The sequence below is a fragment of the Camellia sinensis genome, chromosome 10 (assembly GCF_055761805.1).
Source record: "Camellia sinensis isolate YWXY chromosome 10, ASM5576180v1, whole genome shotgun sequence".
Lineage (NCBI taxonomy): Eukaryota > Viridiplantae > Streptophyta > Magnoliopsida > Ericales > Theaceae > Camellia > Camellia sinensis.
In genome coordinates this window covers 183063886-183081873 of record NC_138970.1, presented here as the reverse complement: position 1 = coordinate 183081873, position 17988 = coordinate 183063886, and the positions used below count along the sequence as shown (strand labels likewise).

The window sequence follows — 17988 nt, the reverse complement described above, 5'->3', positions numbered from 1 at the left end:
AATTTATATATTAAAAAAAATCTAAAACAAATATAAATATTTATAATTATCCCGTGCATAGCACGGGTGATAGGCTAGTCAATTGTTACACCAAAACCCAATCCCAAAGCTACCGGAAAGGAACCTTTGAGGCAAGGCCGAGTATTTGCACTTGTACCAGGAGATGTGTAGAATATCGAGGCAGTTGTGTTAGGTATACTTTCAATTTGTGCTCAAAATGCTTATATTCTGATTGATTCGGAGTCTACACATTCGTTTGTCTCGCATGTTTTTTCACAAAAATTAAATAGACCACTAGAACCCATGAACTATTTATTAGTTGTGTCTTCACCTGCTGGGAGATCTATGACTTGTGCTTATATGTATCCTGCGTATGAGATTGTTATTGGGGATGTGCTTTTATATGTTGATTTGCTACATCTGAATCTTGATCGTTTTGATGTAATTTTGGGAATGGATTGGTTAACAAAATATCATGCCTCCATTGACTGTGTAACAAAGCAAGTTATTTTTTGTCCACCGGGATTACCTGAATTTAGTTTTAATGGGGTTGGTGTTGTACCTCCTCCATACTTGATTTCATCTATAACAACATCTAAATTGATTAAAAAGGGGTGTCAAGGATATTTATGTTGTGCACTGACTGTACCTATTGATACTAAAGTTAATGTGGATAATATTCCTATAGTCAGAGAATTTTCAGATGTTTTTCCAGATGATTTGCCAGGGGATTTGATTGACAGGGAGATTACGTTCACTATTGAGGTGATACCGGCTACACAGTTGTAGACTCCCCATTTTTGACCGTCCTCAAGACTTGGACGTCATCTTTTGAACACCCGATAATTTCGCATGCTAGTGTTCGTTTTGAGTCTCTGAAGGTCTCGACTAGACGTCTTGCCTTGGAGCCTCTTAAGTTGCCTGTTTTGTGCTTGGTTGTGGACCAAGAGCTTGTTGCATTGAATCTGGAGAAGAGGGTGGCTAGTCGGCCATCCCCAATGTCCATCGGCCATGGCTTGTGCCTGTCAGCCATCAGTGGTGGCCAGTCGGCTACACTGATGACCGATCGGCCACTAGTAATGGCCGACGGCCATTTTTCTCATTTTTCAGATATTTTATGTGCTAGCTGTTGATCACTGAAAGCTTCTTCCATACACGTGTATGAAAGGATGAAAGCAAGCTTTTGGCTTGCATTTCTATATAAGGGGAGGTCTCTCCCCCATTTTGAGACTTACAAAAATTTTGAGAGCAAAATTTCTGTCTCTCTTTAGAATCCTCTATTTCTTCCTATTTTGTGCTTGAAAGTGAGTTTTCTCTACACATTTGCATTAAGACCCTTGACCAAACACCTTCACCTTGGAACTGAGGTTCTTGGAGGCCTTGTTTGAGCTCCTAAAAGTGGTTTTAGCTCAGAATTTTCGCTGTTTTGTTGCTGTGCTTCAAGGGTAAGGACTTGTCCCTATTAAGCTTTGTTTTAGTTACTTGTTTGAACACCTTTGCATGCTACTTTGAGGCTGGTTTTAACCTCTAAAAAACTCTTTTTTTTAAGGTTTCAAGATGATGGTTTGAGTCTTGTTTGGTTAGGGGGTGGTTTCCTCCCTTTGCTCTTTGGCTTGTAAAGCCTTTTGAGCCATCTTTTAAAGCTTTTGAAACCTCCTTTTCTTGCCCTTTTAACCACTGAATTCTAGGGGAATTTTAGTGGTAAAAAGTTGGTTTTGAGGTCCATAATATGAGGGGTGGCCTCCCCTCCTTGTGTCTTGTTTGCATGTGTAGATGGCCTAGCATGTGAGCATGTTTTTCTACCTATTTGTGACTTGATCTCAGTATATTTTTGCCACTGATTTAGCATGCTTAGCTCTGTTTTGAGCCTTCTTGGTCATATGAGTCTTGTTATGCATGGTTGTAGTGTAAATGGCTTCACTAACTTTGTGTTTCAAGGCCTCTAACATGTTGTAAATGTGTTACTTGCATGTTGTAGCATCATTTAACATGTGATTTTAGTGTGTATAGCTTTGTCACACTCTGACATATTTCACTCTTTCATTACTTTTGAGAGTTGTGCTTTGAGCCTTGTTTGTGAGCCAATACTTGAGCATGTTTTTCTTGCTTTTTGTGCTTCTATCTCAACATGTTTTAGCCACTGATTTGGCATGTTTAAGCTCTATCCAGAGCTGGTTTGGTCATTTGAGCTTGATATTGCATGCCTCTAGTTTAGTGCTCTTCACTAGCTTTAATGCTTTTGGCTTTTAACATGTTGTGCATGTGTTGCTTGCATGTTTTAGCTCTTTTTTTTCATGCCATTTCAGCACTGAAAAATCTACAACCTCCTTCATTTTTTCATTTTTTCCATTTGTTTTGAGGATTGGTTAAACTTATGATTGTGTTTAAGCGAGAGATAGAACTTATGCTCAATGGCTTTAACTCTCTTTTGAGGGTTTCTACTAGTCAAAGGCATGATCTCTCTCATGTCTTAAATCATCCTTTGGTTGACCTCTCTCTCATTAGAGGACAATCACCTTGGACAAATTGACTAAAGAATGGCTTGGTAATGCTAAAATGTGTAAATAAAATGAGCAAAGTAAAACATGAACAAGACAAGCATTTGTGTTGCATTGCATGTGTTTGGATCGAACGCTAATCCAAACACAAGAAATGTGGGACGTTTCATACTCAAAGTGATGAAATGTGTCATGTTTCTTGGTCACCATCACCCTTGATCGTGCATGATAGGGTAGTGGTACTTGGAGTCTTATGTGTGCATTCATTAAACTTGTACAAGCTTGGTTCCTCGGTCATCATGCATGAAAATGCTTGATTGGTGGCTTAAGAGTCAAGTGCCACACTCCTTTGAGCTTGAGAAATAATGAGAAGGGTGGCAGTACACATATTTCCTTACAAATACATTGTTTTGCCTCTGTTGCTCTCTGTTGCAGGAAAAACAAAATTTTGGAAAAAATGGTGGCCGACCGGCCATTAAACTAGCCGAACGGCCAGTGTTTGTGGTCGACAACGACCTTTTGTGGCCGACCGGCCACCAGTCCATTTTTGTGCAAAGTGTTCCTGTCTTGGAGCAAAAGCGGTATGGAATGTTAGTTCGATGTTCAGTAATCAAGGCGAGTGCAAACAGAGGCAACTTGTGGCAAGGCGATGGATTTTTGGGAGAAAGCAATCGAGCATGCATGTCTCCCTAGCCCGCGAGGCCACTTTATCGCTTCACTAGCTAGTTGTAGTCAATTAATACATGTGTTGTAATTAATTAGTTTAACCTGTTTTGTAAAATTCTAATTAGCTTAGCATAGCTAGTTTCAATTCAGTTTGTAATTAATTAGCTAGAATAGTTAATTAGTTGGTTTGTAATAATTAGTTTAGCTTAGTGTAGCTTAGCTTATTTATTCGGACCCTCCTTTGACAGGGTGCAATGTTGTAATAAACGTGCGTGTGTGTGTGCATGTCTTCCAACCCCACTTCTTTCTCCCTTTTACTTAACCGCTTTCAATGGTTAGTTGTAGGGCTCATTTTGATTAGCATACCTTATACTTGCATGTTTGCATCATTCATTTGTATTGCATGCACCGGGCTCGGCGCGTCATTCAAACTGCATCATATTTCAATACATTTTTGAATGCGTGTATAGCGACCCCGGTCTTTTCCCATTTGATTATTGTATCCGGACTTAGGTTCCGTAGATTCTGTCATTATATAATTGTTGTTGTTGTCCCATATTTTCTTATTTGGAGTTATAGGATGTGTTGGGTAGGTTTGTTTCAGGTTGGTTGGGTTTAGAAACCAAGTGTTGCTGTCCAGAATTTTGGTTCTTCGCTCGAGCGAGGAGTTGGTCGCTCGAGCGAGCTGTTGTTTTTGGTTCTTCGCTCGAGCTGGGGTTTGGTCGCTCGAGCGAGAGATTGCGTCCAGTATGGACCTGTAGCATTGCATTCTTGGCTCGAGCGAGCTTTTCTTTGCTCGAGCGAGGATTTCTTGTTTCTGGTCGCTCGAGCGACCAAGTCTTCGCTCGAGTGAGCCTGTCCAGTTTATATACGCAGCAGCGGGTTTTGATCAGTCTTTTTCATCTTCTTTTTTATTCCAAACCCTAGGTCCGACTTCTCTCTCTCCCTACTCACCTTCTCTCTTAGGTTTGATCTATTTAGAGTGTGTTTCTACCCTAGTTGCTTTATTCAAAAGATAGAGGGAGTCGAGGGCTTTCATTTAATCTGAACATTTGGCGATTTGGAGCACATTAGTATTTGGGTATTCATCTCTGTCTTCTCCATTTGGGTTGTTTTCTTCGAGGTAGGGATTTCCTACTCCATTTTATAGGTTTTGTTCTAAATTTTGGTATATTGATATGTTGGGGTTACTTTGATAATTTTGGGAAAAACCCTAGTTGTATTAATTAATTAATTTGTATAATTAATTTAAGGGAATTGGGGAATTTGGTTAAATTCATGAAATTGAGGAATTCATTGATTAAATGGTATAGTTGGATAATTTAAATCACTCGCCTATTGAATTGTTGATATATTTACTTCCAAATCTAGAAATAACTATTTTGGGCTATCGGTGGAGGATAGTCGTGATTGTTGTAGACATTGCATGTGGATTAGGGATAACTGAAACTAATCACATTGGTTGAGCCATTCATTTTGACTGCTGAATTAATACAGACATTATGTGTATTGATTGTGTGTTATATGTTATGTGTTTACATACATTGTTTTGTGTGGGAGGAGATAGGGGATGTACTCCACGATTTAGGGGAAGATAGGGGATGGACCTCTAAACCGGATTTTGTTTGGGAGGAGATAGGGGATGGACTCCATTAGCATCACTTTTATGTGTGCTTATTTATATTGAAGTGTTTTTATTGATACAGCACTAAAATGTGTATCAAACTGGAAGTATGAAGTGTTTTGATTTGAGCTTGAGTCTCATTTGTTTGTTGACATTGGAAGAATGTGAATATGATATATATGATTCACTGTTGTAAGTTTGGCCAGGTTCTGAGCCATATTGATAATGTTGGAAAGTGGAACGTGTCATTGACAATAGTGTCATGAGACTGGATAATGTTGTAATTGATTATCTTGGTTAACCATCTATTGAATGCTATTGCTTTATTCATTGCTTATATTTGGTTTAGTATATTTCTACTGGGTTGTGGGTCACCCTATATGGGAACATCATTTTCAGGTTCAGGTGATAAGCTACCTCCAAGGACTTAGCTTGGAAGGGACTTGGATTTTGAAGACTATTTTCAGTTGTTTGTTTTTATTTGTTAGTACATGTAAACACTCAAGCCTAGGGCTTTATTTGGATTTGAGTTAGAACTCATACTTTGTTGTCCAAGTGTTGGCTTGGAAAGATGTAAGCCTGTAGGGCATTTAATTTGAGGTTACATGTAATGCTTTTATTTAGTAAGACTCTGATGAATATTATAATGAAATGTTTCCTCTCTAACATTGCATGCTGATGATACATATAATTAATGGGTTTATTTTTGAGGGCGTTACAACTTGGTATCAGAGCGTACCAGGTTTGAATACTTTGGGTACGTGGGAAGTGATTAGTATCACATTGGGTTCGTCTCGTTTGATAGAGACTTAGTGTAATGTTATATGCTTATGTGATAACATGTTTATGTGATTATGTGGGTATGGAATGTAGTTTCTAGGATGTTGATTGGACCCTTGAGTTTCTAGTAGTCTTGTTGGAAAGGCACTTGATCACTGCTGCTTCCAACCGGAACTATAGTAACACATTGTGACTATCATTATCCGGGAATGTAATTCGTTGGTGCTTATGTGATTATGTGCTTACGTGGAATGAATTATTGTTGTCCAATGCATTAGGACGCGAGTGTTTAGCTTCGGCACATTTATTAATGTGCTAACGTCTTTGTTTCCTTTATTAGGATGTCAGGACGAGGACGAGGACGCGGTAGGCGTGGTAGGCCGGGTAGGCAGGAGGTGCCAGTGCCAGAGGAGATTCCGGCAGTTCAGGAGGGAATTGGCCAGGCCAATGTGGCCGAGCCAGTAGGCCAGCAGGCTATGGGCGCTCTAGCCCGAGAGATAGCAGGGGCATTCAGGGAGTCAGTAGGCATTCTCAGAGCTGAGAATCAAGCTCAGGTTGTTGTTGCGGATGCAGGACCTTCCTTTCTGAAGAGGGAGTTCTTCCGGTCTAACCCGGATGAATTTGTGGGTGATCCTAAAGAGCCGCTTAAGGCAGATGAATGGCTCGAACAGACAACGAAGACGTTTGAGATGCTTGGCATCGAAGACGAGGGGTTGAAAGTGACCTTGGCATCTTTCCAGCTGAAGGGGGATGCGGGTCAGTGGTGGAAGTTCACTAAGGCTCGTGTTGGAGGTACATGGGAGGCTTTTGTGAATGCATTTCAGGAGAAGTTCTTATCTCCAGCAGTTAGGGAGAAGCTGAGAGACCAGTTTTGTCAGCTTAAGCAGTCGAGTTCTTCAGTGGCCGAGTTTGAGGCTGCATTTACTAGCTTGTCCAGGTTTGCACCTGAGTTGGTGGCGTCTGAGGAACGCCGTTGTATCGAGTTTGAGAAGAAGTTGAGGCATGGCCTCAAGCTGAGAGTTGGGGGAACTATGATTCGGGATTATGGGCGTATGGTTGATGCTGCAGCCCACATGGAAATCATGATGCAGGAGGAGGAGGAAGGACAGAAGTGCTCCAAGAGGAGTCAGGATGGTCAGAGTGATGGTAGGAGACAGAAGGGTTTTAATCCTCATCAGTCTCAGGGTATCTTTTCTAGATCGACTTTTCCTGTGCCAAGTGCTAGTTCGGGGAAAGTCAGTCAGGGAGACATTACCTGCTTCAAGTGTAGCCAGCTGGGCCACAAGTCTCCAGTTTGTCCTCAGAGGGGAGGAGTGCAGAGAGCAGCATCATCTTCAGCTCGATCTCAGAGCCAGAGCCAGGGTAGAGGCCAGCCACTCTCGTGTTATCAGTGTGGTCAGCCAGGGCATATGAAGAGGTATTGCCCGCAGTTGGGTGGCACATCTGGTGCATCTGGTTTGAGGCCGATTCAGGGTCAGCAGCCAGCTCAGTCGGGTCAGGCCTCGAGGGCCAATCAGGGGGCTTCATCGTCCCAGTCGGTGCAGCAACCTTATGCTCCTAGGGGTGAGCAGGTTGATCAGAGGTCGTCTGGGCGCGTGTATGCTGTTACCGCGCAGGATCTTGTGCCGGCACCATCAGTTGTGAGAGGTACCTTCTTGTTTTGCAACTCGGTTGCTAGTGTTTTGATTGATACGGGTGCATCTCATTCCTTTGTGTCTGCTGCATTTGCATCTGTTTTGGAGTTGGAGTTAGCACAGTTAGCATCTCCTATTTGTGTAGTGTCACCTCTTGGGGGTGAATTGATTTTGAAACAAGGTGTTAGGGGTTGTGATATAGAGGTTGATTATCATAGAATCCCATTTTCCTTTGTAGTTATGCCTATGAGGGGTTTCGATGTTATTTTGGGTATGGACTGGTTATCGTCATACCGAGCAGTTATTGATTGCTACCGCCAGAGGGTCACTTGTTGTACCGTGAGCGGAGAGTATTTTCATTTTCTGGGGGACCGGGTTGGTAATGTGTTGCCACCGGGGTATGTTCCGCGAGGACAGAGTGAGCTTAGTGGTCTACTTGCTAACCTTTCAATTAGTGAGGATGATGAGACTCAGATTGTGTTGCCAAGGGTGGTTTGTGAGTACTCGGACGTCTTTCCCGAGGATCTTGTTGGTTTGCCACCGCATCGGGAGATTGAATTCTCTATTGACCTAGTGCCCGGCACGGCGCCGATTTCTATGGCACCTTATCGTTTTGCCCCAGCCGAGTTAGTTGAGTTGAAGATTCAGCTCCAGGAGTTACTAGACAAGGGTTATATACGTCCTAGTGTTTCGCCGTGGGGAGCACCGGCCCTCTTTGTCAAAAAGAAAGGTGGTGCTTTGAGACTTTGCATAGATTACCGGAAATTGAATCGGGCTACGGTTAAGAATAAGTACCCTATGCCTCGTATAGATGATCTGTTCGATCAGTTGAAGGGTTCCCGTTGTTTCTCGAAGATAGACTTGAGATCGGGTTATCATCAGTTAAGAGTCAGGGAGGAGGATATTCCGAAGACGGCATTCTGTACGCGGTATGGCCACTATGAGTTTCTGGTGATGCCATTTGGGCTCACCAATGCACCAGCAGTTTTTATGGATTTGATGAACCGAATATTCCCGGAATTTTTAGATCGTTTTGTAGTCGTCTTTGTGGACGACATCCTTATCTATTCACCTTCTGAGGAGAAGCACAAGGAACACTTGAGAGTGGTGCTTGAGTTACTTAGAGCCCATAAGCTTTATGCTAAGTTTGGGAAGTGTGAGTTCTGGCTAGAAGAGGTCAAGTTCTTAGGCCATGTAGTTTCTGGGGAAGGAGTGTCTGTTGATACATCCAAGACTGAGGCAGTGCAAGATTGGGCACAGCCTAAGAGTGTGTTTGAGATCCGCAGTTTTCTGGGGTTAGCTGGGTATTACCGTCGGTTTGTGAAAGATTTCTCCAGATTAGCTTCGCCTTTGACTAGGTTGACTCGGAAGGGAGTCAAATTTGTATGGAGTGAGACTTGTGAAAAGTCGTTCCAGGAGTTGAAAGTTAGACTGACCACCGCTCCAGTAATATTTGCATTGAAAATTTGGCACCACTACTTGTATGGGGCAACATGTGAGGTGTACACAAATCACAAGAGTTTAAAATATTTCTTTACACAAAAAGAGTTGAACATTGAGACAGCGGAGATGGCTAGAATTAATAAAAGATCATGATTTACAAATATTGTATCATCCGGAGAGAGCTAACACTGTTGCTGATGCACTCAGTAGGAAATCAATTGGGAATTTGGCATGCTTACTTACCGGGCAAAGAGAATTGCTGCACGACCTTGAGAAATTGGAGGTTGAAATTGTTCTGCGAGAACAAGGCGGAACCTTGGCTGCTATTTCTACTCAACCGGCACTTATTGAGGAGATCAAGAAGAAACAACAACAAGATGACTTTTTGAAGAAGATTATTGATGAACGGGAATCCAAACCAAGGTCGAGATTTGTTTTTGAACATGATGTGATGAAATTTCAAGGTAGATTGTGCATACCAAATGATATTGATGTGAAAAAGCGAGTTTTGCAAGAAGCCCACAATTCAAAACTTTTTATTCATCCAGGGAATGCAAAAATGTACCAAGACTTGAAACTTAACTTCTGGTGGCCAGGAATGAAAAAAGAAATTGCTGAGTTTGTGTCAAAATGCTTACAATGCCAACAAGTCAAAGCTGAACATCAATGACCCGCAAGGTTGCTTCAACCTTTGCCAATACCGGAGTGGAAATGGGAGCATATTACCATGGATTTCATTGTTGGACTACCTCGTTCCAATAGAGGTATGGACTCAATTTGGGTTATTGTTAATCGTTTGACTAAATCTGCACACTTTTTACCTGTCAAAACAATCTATAATGCGGATAAAGTGGCTACAATTTACATCAATGAGATTGTTAGATTTCATGGAGTACCTGTGTCCATTGTTTCTGATAGGGACTCTAAGTTCACATCAAGATTTTGGCAGAGTCTGCAAATGGCATTGGGTACCGAATTGAGATTGAGTAGTGCATATCATCCTTAGATTGATGGCCAGTCAGAAAGAATAATCCAAACATTGGAAGATATGTTACGTATGTGTCTGCTTGACTTTCAAGGAAATTGGGAAACTCACTTGCCACTAGCTGAATTTGCCTACAATAATAGCTTTCATTCGAGCATTGGTATGGCGCATTTCGAGGCATTATATGGTAGAAAATGTCGATCACCTATTTATTGGGCTGAAGTTGGAGACGGGCCTTTACTTGGGCCTGAGATTGTGCATGAAACAACATAAAAGGTGAAATCAATTCAACAAAGATTGAAAACTGCACAAAGTCGACAGAAAAGCTATGCAGATGTACAACGACGAGACAAGGAATATGAAGTGGGTGATCATGTCTTCATTAAAGTGATACCAATGAAGGGACAGATTCGCTTTAGAACCAAGGGCAAGCTAGCACTGAGGTATGTTGGGCCATATGAAATCATTGAAAAGATTAATCTAATGGCATATCAAGTAGCACTCCCTCCTGAGATGGAACATATGCATAATGTCTTTCATGTTTCGATGTTGCGGGACTATCTCTGGGATCCTTTTCATGTTATTGAGTCTACCCATGTAGTGTTGAGTGACGACTACACTTATGAAGAATGTCCTATTCAGATTGTAAACCGATGAATCAAGAAGTTAAAAAATAAGGAAATCTCGTTAGTGAAGGTGGGTTGGCAAAATCATGGTGGTGTTTACGCAACTTGGGAAAGGGAAGAAGACATGATGAAAAGATATCCTGACTTGTTTCCTTTGAATCCTGTGTTCTTTCAAAATAAAGGTAATTTGAGTTTGGATGACCAAACTCTTTTAAGGGGGGGAGACAGTGACAACCCCGACCCATGATTAATGCTAATTCTTGATTAAGCATGTTAAGTAAATGAATAAGACAGAATTCTAAATTAATTACATGAGTGTGTTGCTTTAAATCCATTTTTATCTGTTTGATGTAGAAAGACCTGTTCATGTTTTAGTTTTGATTTGTGAATTGAAGGCCTTATCGGCATCCGATTCAGAAATTGACTCGATTTGTATGTCAATTAGGATTTATAGAATTTTATGGTAGATTTGATTAAAATTCGGTTCGGAACGAATAAAATTTGAATAATTAGTGCCAATGTGATTAACATAAGTCAATTTTATTAAGTCACTATAATTAAACCTATATAAGGCTACTTTGACTCCTTTACTTGGCTTTACACTCTCATTTCCTACTCTTTGATGCTAAAAAACGTGAGACAGGGAAAGAGTAGGGAGATTTAGTCTTAGGCATGAGAATTGAACTCAATTGAAAGGAATTGCTAGAATAGAAGAAGGGACCTTGGAGATTGATCATCTAGCTCAAGAATTTGGCATCTAGGACCTAATTAAACATCTAAGGTAAGAACTCAACTCTCTAGTCTTGAAATTAAGTTGATTCATCTATGAATTCAAGTGAATTGAGCTATGAGATGTAAGAATTAAGCTTAAGAAGTAGGAAGGAAGATTAATCTACGCATGCATGTTCATTTCATTACATTTGGAGCATGTTTGCTAAGAATTCTCTTATGCATGTCATAGATTGAGCTTAATTGTAGGAAATCATCATGTTTTCTATCAATATGCCAAGTTTGATCATGTTTTGAAGTGGTAGAGTTCAAGAGAATTCATCCATGTTATATTCTTAAAACATTCATAAAGTTTAAGTTGAACTTGTGTACAATTAGCATGCTTTTGGGTTTTGATTTTATGAAATGATCTTTAAATCATGATGTGTTATGAGTTTCTAAGTGTTTTCTAGAATTTTGGCCCAAAAGGATGAGTTTTGGAGTGTTGAATTCATGTTTTGAACTTTGGGAGCAAATCTGGAAAACCCAGAATTTTGCTTCCATGCTCGAGCGAAGGATTTCACGCTCGAGCGACGAAAGGTTGGCTCAAGTATAAATTGCATGCTCTCAGAAGTTTGCGTGTTTGGAAGCATGCTCAAGCGAGAAGACTTGCACTCAAGCGAGGACCTGTGTCTCACGCTTGAGCAAGCGTTGAGTGAAAATTGCACGCAACCAGAACTTTTTCACATTTTGCAGACCGCTTGAGCGAATGAGTGTGCGCTCGAGCGACCACTAACATTCGGTATGTCCGCTCGAGCAAAGAAAGCTACGCTCAAGCGAGACCCCTGTTTTCAGCAAGTTTTGAAAAATATATTTTCAATTACATTTTTGTATCCTCATTCCATCCTAGGCATTCCTAGGCCATGATTAAGACATCATAACAAGGATAATGAAGTAGAACCACACCAAAACAAGTAGAAAAGACTAATTTATCAATTTTGGATGTGTAATTTGGTATACGTTCGTTCTGTAACTATGTAGGTTACGTACCTCAAGGAAGCTGGATAGCTTGCTTACAGCCCTGTTATCTGTGAGTTACAATGTTGTAAAGTTATGTTCAATTATAATTATTTTCTGAACGATTGACTGTACTATTTTTTCTGAAATGACATTGTTTACCGAATGAATGTTTCTCCTATACTCGTGGCATTCATAGCAACTGACTATTACTGTTACTGTTACTGCTACTACTACTGCTGCTACTACTACTACCACTGTTACAGAGATCTCTGTCAGTTCCTATCCTTGGAACTATTGTTACTATATTGATGGCCATCAACTGACTGTTTGGTCTATTAAGACCTACTGTACTGTGCTGCTATTTGATGTACCACGTATGACTGCTATGATTTCTAAATGACTGATATGACTCGAAATATGAGACATTGAATGAATAACTGATCTACAGACACAAATGACTGTTTTAGACTCTGAAAGGACATTCATTCTTAACCCCTTTATACATTCGTTATTCACTAGGCTTTAGCTCACAGTTTATTGTATATATATAAGTGGCCAGGCATCGGATCAAAGCTAGAGGTGTTGACCCGAGCTCACGTTTTGTCAAGCCAGCCGTTGGACCTCATAATGAGGTTCTGAACTTGCATGAGTCAAGGCTTTTTGGGTGACTCAAATTCACCCTTTGTCTTTGCTAACGTAAAGAATGTTTAAGACTCCTGGTTATACAGCTTTTGATGATGGGATCACGTCCCTAACTTGCATAATGTCTTACATATGTATTTTTGGTATAAGTGGTTATGAATACGGCTGTGTGCATTAAAGTTTATTTCCATTCAGGTCCCACACAGCTCATTGGACGTCATCTTATTATTGATTGGCTTTCGCCAGCCCCTTTATACTGTATTATTGTTATTACTATTAAGCAGGCCGTTGGTAATCACGGATTACTGGCTGGTTACGATGCTAAACCCTTAGGGGCGGGTTTGGGTCGTGACATGATTGGTCACGGACGGGGTCTTGGGCCTCATCAACCGAGGCACCAACTTGTTGCGGGATGCGAGATACGCTATGCTGCCATTCCCGCTGCCTGAAAGTCCGATAAACTGTGTCAATCTCCTCAGTTGAATCAATTAGGAGGCCGTTCAGCTCGAAGACAAGTGTGAGCAAGTTGGCAAATGACAGGGGCCAAGTCAGGTTTTGCATAGGTTGAGTCTGAACGACCTCTTACAGAAATTTGCGCATATGCATCCAGATAACGTACGCAAACGGGACCTGTAAGCATGTAGGACCAGGACAAACTCGACGTGGCGCTCTGCTTTATGCCAAAGTGGAAGGGCATTCTTATATATCATTAAGTCAATGAACAACAAGCAGCCAGACAGCTTGCTCTGGCACAAGCACGTGTAACTTGCGTCACCGTGGGCCCCCGAGAAGTACTCTTGGATGAGACCGTGTATGGGTTGTCGGCCTTCAACTTCCAGGAAGGATTGCTGGTCTGTCGTGGAAAAGAACCCTAAAACTTGGGCAATCATGGATTGTATGATGCTGACAAGGTGGCCATCAATAGTGGACAACAGTCCTACCTCAGTGAGTGACTCATACATGTTCTGGTAAAAGAGCATACCAGACGAGGATAAGTGGGTGTTGTAATAGTACAAAGGCCTAACTGTTGCCGGAGGCGGATGTAACAACCCCGACCCATGATTAACGCTAATTCATGATTAAGCATGCTATGTAAATGATTAAGACGAAATCCTAAATTAATTACATGAGTTTGTTGCTTTAAATGTGTTTTTATTTGTTTGATGTAGAAAGATCTGTTCATGTTTTAGTTTCGATCTGCGAATTAAAGGCCTTATCGGCATCCGATTCAGAAATTGACTTGATTTATATGTTAATTAGGATTTATAGAATTTTATGGTGGGTTTAATTGAAATTCGGTTCGGAATGATTAAATTAAAATAATTTAAGATCTACTTGATTAACTTGATCAATAAATAATTACATTTTTTTCCAAGCCTATATAAGGCAAATTGTTGAGCCAAGACTAGGAAAATACATTTTCAATCCCTCATTTTGTGGCTTAAACAAGCAAAACGTGGGAGAGAAGGAGAGGAAGGAAAATTGAGATCAAAGTTGGGATATGAGAGAATTGTTAGGAATTGTTGACATTTGATGAAGATTTGAGAGTTTCAACTTCAACTCTTGTGAATTCAAGTCTCTAGGTAAGGAATCAAACTCTTAATTGTGTAATTGAGTTAGACTCTACAAGACTTCAAGTGGATTAGGTGAATTCATGAGGGAATTGCACTAGAATTGAGGAGAATTGAGCAATACCATGCATGCATGTTCATTTCTTCACAAATTGGGCATGATTTCAAAGAATTCTTTCATGCATGTGTTCATCTCACTTATGTTTTCGGAATTCATCATGTTTTCTATCAATTTGCCAAGTTTGATCATGTTTTGAAGCGGTGGAGTTCAAGAGAATTCATGCATGTTATATTCTTGAAATATTCATAAAGTTTAAGTTGAATTTGTGTACAATTGGCATGCTTTTGGGCTTTGATTTCATGAAATGATCTTTAAATCATGATGTTTTGTGAGTTTCTAAGTGTTTTCCAGAATTTTGGCCCAGAATGATGAGTTTTGAAGTGTTGAATTCAAGGTTTGCAATTTGGAGGCAAATCTGGAAAACCCAGAATTTTGTCTCTACGCTCGATCGAAGGATTCCACGCTCGAGCGACCGCTTACATTTTCACACTTCCGCTCGAGTGACAAAAGGTTGGCTCGAGTGTAAATTGCATGCCCTCAAAAGTTTGCGTGTTTTGCAGCACGCTCGAGTGACAAGAGTTGTGCTCGAGTGAGGACTTATGTCTCACGCTTGAGCGACCGTCGAGCGACCGTCAAGCAGAAATTGCACGCAACCAGAACTTTTTCACATTTTGCAGACCGCTCGAGCGAAGGAGTGTGTGCTCAAGCGACCACTCACATTCGGTATGTCCGCTCGAGCAAAGAAAGCTGCGCTCGAGCAAGACCTCTGTTTTCAACAAATTTTGAAAAATATTTTCAAGTACATTTTTGCATCCTCATTTTGTCCTAGGCATTCTTAGACCATGATTAAGACATCATCATGAGGATAATGAAGTAGAACCACACCAAAACAAGTAGAAAGGACTAAGTTATCAATTCCGGGTGTGTAATTTAGTATACGTTCGTTCTGTAACTGTGTAGGTTACGCGCCTCAAGGAAGTTGAATAACCTATTTGCAGCTCTGTTATTTGTGAGTAACAATGTTGTAAAGCTATGTTAAATTATAATTATTTTCTGAATGATTAATTGTACTGCTTCTGAAACGATATTGTTTACTGAATGAATGTTTGTCCTATTTTATGAACTGTACTCATGGCATCCATAGCAACTTACTGTTACCATTACTGTTACTGATACTGATGTTACTGTTACAGAGATCTTTGTCAGTTCCAATGTCGGAACTACTGTTTACTGATATGATGGCCATCGATTGACTGCTCAGTCTTTTAAGACCTACTGTACTATTTAGCTATCGGATGTACCACGTATGACTACTATAATTCCTATGTGATAGATAGGATTTGGAATTATGAAATATTGATCAATTAAATGGTTTACTGATGCAAATGACTGTTTCAAATTCTGAAGAGACATTCGCTCTTAGCCCCTTTACGCATTTGTTATTCACTGGGCTTTAGCTCACTATTTATATATATGTATGTTGGTGACCAGGCACCTGAGCAAAGCTAGCAGCGTTGACCCAAATTTGTTTTGTCAAGCCAACCTGTTGCCTCTCACTACGAGACTTCGATCATTGATGTCAAGGCTTTTTGGGTGATCTCTTTCCACCCATTTTTGGAGTGATGTTTAATGTCTAAGTACATGTTTATGTTTTTTTTTTTTTTGGCTTGGAAATTCTACTCCTCAATATGTCCTGGATGTTTTGGACTTGAGCTTTTAAGTATATGATGGACATGGACTCGAACTTATGTGTTTCTTGGTGTATATATATATATATAGGATGTTTGTTCATTTAAGTCTTCACAGCTCTTTGGACATCATGACTGAATTTGTTCAGGCTTCCGCAGGACCCCTTTTATTGTTTAATTATTACTACTGTCAAACAGGCCTTTGGTAATCACAGATTACTGGCCGGTTACGATGTCAAAACCTTAGGGGCGGGTTTGGGTCGCGACAACGGAGTTGTTCAACGGCCCAAGAAGTGACCGAATCACGCTGAAAATATGTGATGTTGAACTGTGTGAGCTTGTGACGTGAAATGGGCGTGAAGCCCACTCCGGTCGTGGCAACTCAACCGATGGTGGTGGCAAGTTTGGTGGTGATGGCGGCGGCGGTGGTGGTGCCGAGGAGGACAAACCTTTGGCCTTTTTGGAGGCCCGGTGGATAGCTGTCTACTCATATCCTGCACACACTAAAAGCAAATACACACATATCCCTGGAACCAACATGAGAATAAAGTAAGATATTAAAGCACAAGTCTGCCTACTAATGTACCACATACATGTAAATATTGAATGATTAAACAAATAAAAATAAACTATACTAACAAGTAATGAATTAAACTAACAAAGAATAATGAATTAAGCAGTAGATTTTTATTTTATTTTATTATTTTTATTTTTATTTTATTTTATTTTTTGAGGCATATAATAAAATAAATAACATACAAAATAATAATAATAATAATAATAATAATAATAATAATAATAATAATAATAAATGAATAAAAATGCAATTAGGATTTTTTTCTTTGAATAGATAAATAAATAAATTGAAATAAAATACGAATAAAAATAAAAATAAAAAACAACAACAACTAAATTAGTATACTACAACTATTTATAGGCATCGATATTAAACTAACTACTGAACAACAATATTATTTTATTTAAGTAACTACTGACTAAATAATTAAAACTAACAGCACTAAACTATTTGAATGAGCTTGGCTATGGTAAGCAAGCAAAATAATAAAAAAATAAAAATTAAAAGACACAATAGATTAACTAATAAAATAAAGTATTAAATTGGCTAAACAATTTATTTTTTTTTAACGATAAATATTCGCACGTGCGGCAGTGCACTACCAAGAAACGTTTTCAAGTTTTTTTTTTTTTTTTTAATCTGTACAAGTTAATCTAACCCTATACCCAACTATAAGTAAAGATTGAAAGAAGAACTATACAAATCTAAACAAAAAAGAAGAATTTACCTTAAAATAGTGAAGTAAGAGAGAGAAAGAATGGAGATTCGCCAGAAAAAAAAAGATGGTTGTGGCAACTCCGACTCATGGTTAACGCTAATTCATGATTAAGCATACTAAGTAAATGATTAAGATGAAATTCTAAATTAATTATGTGAGAGTGTCGCTTTAAATGCATTCTTATCTGTTTGATATAGAAAGATCTATTCACGTTTTAATTTCGATTGCGAATTGAAAGCCTTATCAGCAGCCAATTCAGAAATTGACTTGTGTTATATGCTAATTAGGATTTATAGAATTTTATGGTAGGTTTAATAAAAATTCAGTTCGGAATGATTAAATTAGAATAAACAATGCTAATTAATTTAGCCTAAATTATTTACATGTTTGCCATTTAGTGAGCTTCCTCAAGACCATTGTTTTGTTCTTATTTTATACATGTTTGGCACACCATCAACCTCTACCTTCTTGCACAAAAACGTAAGGGAGAGAGAGAATAGGAAGGAAATTGAATTCAACTAGACAATTGCTTGAAATTTAGAGGAAATTGGAGAGGATTTGGAAGATTGAGCTACCACACTTGGAAATTCAAGACTTAAGGTAGGAATCTACCCTTTTAATTGTGAATTGAAGTTGTTTAATGCATGGATTCATGGAAATTAGGGACTAAAGTCAAGAAATAGCTTAAAGAGTAGATTTGAGAATTAATTCATGCATACATGGCCATATCATGGAATTTTGAAGTTG

General features: G+C 39.5%; 1 protein-coding gene across 1 annotated transcript; it reads left to right on the top strand.

The window, feature by feature from the left end:
* The first annotated feature begins 345 nt into the window (after positions 1–345).
* Positions 346–10287, top strand: LOC145800929 (uncharacterized). Its single transcript, XM_082890692.1, has 3 exons — positions 346–687; positions 8767–9109; positions 9965–10287. The coding sequence occupies exons 1-3, from the start codon at positions 346–348 to the stop codon at positions 10285–10287; spliced, it is 1008 nt and encodes a 335-aa protein (XP_082746818.1).
* The last annotated feature ends 7701 nt before the right edge of the window (positions 10288–17988 follow it).